The sequence below is a fragment of the Nicotiana sylvestris genome, chromosome 5 (genome assembly GCF_000393655.2).
Source record: "Nicotiana sylvestris chromosome 5, ASM39365v2, whole genome shotgun sequence".
NCBI classification, from domain to species: domain Eukaryota; kingdom Viridiplantae; phylum Streptophyta; class Magnoliopsida; order Solanales; family Solanaceae; genus Nicotiana; species Nicotiana sylvestris.
Window position 1 is genome coordinate 125,500,757 of NC_091061.1, and position 4,040 is coordinate 125,504,796.

General features: G+C 31.9%; 1 protein-coding gene across 1 annotated transcript; it reads right to left on the reverse strand.

The window, feature by feature from the left end:
* Nucleotides 1-252: 252 nt before the first annotated feature.
* On the reverse strand, nucleotides 253-3,208 carry LOC138869271 (uncharacterized). Its single transcript, XM_070146874.1, has 3 exons — nucleotides 1,489-3,208; nucleotides 1,344-1,397; nucleotides 253-1,190 (listed from the first exon to the last, which is right to left on the reverse strand). The coding sequence occupies exons 1-3, from the start codon at nucleotides 3,206-3,208 to the stop codon at nucleotides 253-255; spliced, it is 2,712 nt and encodes a 903-aa protein (XP_070002975.1).
* Between the last annotated feature and the right edge of the window lie 832 nt (nucleotides 3,209-4,040).

A 4,040-nucleotide genomic window follows, 5' to 3' on the forward strand; every position in this document is an offset into this window, starting at 1 on the left:
ATTTGTAATTTATCTTTAATAATTCTCCTGTTGCAGAGTATAATCTTTGTGTAGTTTTCTCTAAATACTTTAATGGTATTATTCCTTCCATTATGCAGTTCTTATCTGCACCTGAATCTAATAATGCTAATTTGTTAAAAGTCATATCTTGCACTTTTAAGGTTATGGGGAGATGATAACTTTTAGCCTTTACTTTAGTAAGTTTGACTAGGGCTGCTGAATCATCTTTCGATTCTTCTATAATTGAATCATTTAATTTTGAAGTGTTGTCAGAATCATTACCATCTTCTTCTTCGTTGAGGAATTCTTGATTAATCGTTTTTCCCTTATGTACTTGGGATAATATTTTTTATCAGTAATATTTTCCATTTCGATTTTATTAAGTCTAAGCTTAATATCTTTTAATTCTTCTTTTACTGATTTAAGTTCAGTTTGAAGATGTTGGACTGTAGTGGGTTCTTCTGTTTTAACGGAGAATCTATCCATTACTTTCTTCATATCAAAAGGTTCTATCTGTGGTCGATTTCCCTTTTGTTTAACCATAATATTTTTTAATTCAATTAGATACTTTTTCTTTAAGTCATCGTCATCAATGTGTTCGATGATGTCGAATAAGACCTCTTTGGAGTCTTCTGATATTACTCTAAGTGAGTTTTGGCTACACACGCAAATTGCGCCAGTACAGCTACAGTTGTTTTCTATTGAGCTGCTACTGTCTGAATCATATGCGACATTGATAAGTTCATTGTCACTATCCGAATAACTGTCAGTGGGTGAAGATGATGAAGATGATGAACTGTTGTCATTATCTTCTAGAATAGCGTAAAGTTTTTCTTTAGTATTTTCATCAAGTTCTAAAGAATTTACTTTATTTCTTTTCTTTTTCGTGACCTTACAGTCACTGGCTCTATGCCCTGTTTTTCCACAAGACCAGCATTTATCACCATAATTTTTCTTCCTTTTAAACCTTTTCTTCTTAGAGGTTTCGCCCTCTTTCTTTTCTTTACGCTTATGGCGTCTTCTAGGTTTATCAGAAGATTTATGTTTGTTTTTCTTTGATGCTCTTTTTGAAGGAGCTGCAATTGTTTTGTAACCGAAGTCCTGGCAAAAACTACCAAGTTCAGCTTTGGATTGTAGCCTGTCCTTTTTAATAAGGCTTTTTAGCTTTAGGTCTGTACATAGTTCTAAACCTGTGACATTTATAAAGCTTATTAAATCTCCATACGTTAGGTTATCATATGGGATTGAGCCATTAAATCTATTTTTAATCTTATTTCTTACCTTTTCGGCAAACAGCCTGGGTAATCCACTAATGAATCTTTCTTTCCAGAAAGGTTTATTACAGTCTTCTCTGACCAATACCTTTTCTATAAACATATCTTTATACCACCTAAAATCTGTTAATTTTGGGCAGCTAAGATTATTAAGAAGTTCAAGACTTCTATCTTGGAATAGTTTTGGTTTCACCGATAAAATGTTTGGCTATACAGTAGATTAAAGTTGCTGTGGCATCTTCTTTAGCTACAAGTTCAGTTGTTTGATTATTATTTTCAGTTTTTATTATAGTTGCTATGGTCGTAGCATTAAGAATTTGATTTTTGTCGTCTTCTGAAAGGTAATTATCCCACCAATTTTTTAATGAACCGGTAAATCCCGATACTACTAGAGTTGCAGCGTTTTTATCTGACGCATTTTTCATTTTATAGGCTGTCACCGCAATCCCTATTTCGTGGAGTTTTTTGTAGATTTGGCTTTCTGCTAGGCCATCAATATTCCATTCAGAAATTCCAGTTCCGTCATGACTGGAGTAAGATAGATAGATGTCTTCTTCAAATTGAACGTCTGGGAATGTTGGTCTCCCATAATAATTTTTCTTATTAGGATGTCTAGGATTTCCCATTATTCTACTTACTTCAGGAGTATTAGCAGAAATAGTTTTTAATGTTACAAGAGGTTTTATCTTATTAATAGAGTCTGAGCATTCATTAGAAGCTTTCTCTATTATTATTAACTTTGATTCTCTATCCGGGATGGATTCATCCTTTAGTATTGCTTCATATGTCTTATTTAATGAAGTTAATTGGTTTTGTAATTTATGCAGTTCTATAGTTTTATCTATACTATCACTAGTTTGTTCTGTATGGATTTTTGATATACTCAGTTTTGTTTTAAGTTGTTCTGCTAGAAGTTCATTTGTAAAATCAAATTTGTCTTTTAATTGCGGGAACTTTTCTTTTGAAAATTCAGGGATTTTGATAGTAGGGTGTGTTTCTATAGTAGGTGCTACTGTTGATTTTGTTGGGATTCCTAATCTGTTAGTGTCTTTTAATTGATTAGCTACAACATGTAAAAGATTGTTCGTATAATTATTTTGGACAATTATTTTGTTCAAATCTTTATTTATTGGTTCTTTATCGAGGTGAATGCTTTCTCTTTTGAAGGGGGAAGCTGTTATGACCTCAGTTTGAACTGGTATCACTATTTCATCTAAAGGCGGAATAGTGGCTTCTATTGTACCTTTATTTTTAGTATACCATTTGTTAATAATCATTTGTAAAGATTCTTTTTGATTTGGAATCTGCCCTGTTAATTCAAACCATCTAAAGAATTCTATATCACATTTAAGTCTTTTTAGATCTTTAATCCAATTGTTCTTGAAAGACTTTCGTTGATCTAAAGAATAGGCATTTACATACCATTTTCTTTTAATGTTGTTATCAGGGTGTTTCCACTGAGCATTTAGACTTTTCCAATCTATTTCGAAGTTACTTTCTTCTTTAAGAGTTCCAAGCCTATCTATTGTTTCTGCGGATGAACTTTTATGAATAAAAGGACCCTTTTGATAGATTACTTTAGGAACAGTTTTGTTAAAATCTACTCCTTTTATTTTCCTATCAAGTTCTTCAATTAATTCTTCATCGCTTTTATCGCTTTTATATCTTTCCTCCGGGGGTTTAGAAGAAGAAGGTCCACTGAAGGACATTCTTTTACTGGAAGAAGCATCGCTTATTGAGTTAGACCTTAAAAATTTTAAGTCTACTGCCCCAGTTGGGTGTTGAATTACTTGTTCGATGTGTGATCTTTCTAGTTCGTATTTAGGTTGAGTTATGGCTTCAAAACGCCATTCATCTTTGGATAATATTTCATCCCATCGAATCATTCTAGGGACGAAGGTATTACTATGCTCTTGGTTTGCTTCCATGAGCATTGTAACTCCCTTATTACTTTCAATTTTAGCCTTCGGGGCTAAAGTGGTTTTCATTAGCCTATAATATACTCGGTATATTACAGCTATCTCTCTTGTATTAATTTTACTATTCATATTTTTTGTTTTAATATTAAGAGTCAAAGTATCTAAAATATTCTGGTCATTTATGTCAACCGAATAATTTGGATAACAGTTAAAGTAGACCGGGCCTTGAGCTAGGTTACTTTGTAGGACTCCTAATAATGAATCGTCAAAATTTAATAATCTGTCATCTCTTAACAAGAGACAAAGGGGTGTGTCTAAACCTAATCTGTATAAAGGTTTGACAGCTACTTGTACTAGTCCAATATGTAGGAAATTATATTTTCTCCTATATTGTTGTATGTCATGTGCTGCTAATAACTTAATGGTTTCGATTGAGTTATTAATAGCGATTGTTGATTCACAAGTTTTGATATTATAACTTTTAATAAAATCAAACTTGCCTGTATGATATATAGTGCTAAAGGATTCTCTAGGAATACTCCAATTTTGTAAATCATTTTCTATTTTGGCAATATCTGCTACTGCCGAAATATTAACACTATTTAGCGTGTTATTTCTTTCTGAATTATTCATATTAATATTGACAGGTGTACCAGCTAATACAGGTTTTTAGCATACCCAAATTGTCAAGATATGTATTTTTTAGTGATTCACAATTTTTTAAATTGTTGTTATAATAATTAATTTCCTTTATTATGTTTAATAGAGGTAGTTTGCTAATATTCTTATTTGAAGCAAGGGTTTTACAAACTCTTAGATTGTGTTTAGCACACTCTATTTTTCTGTT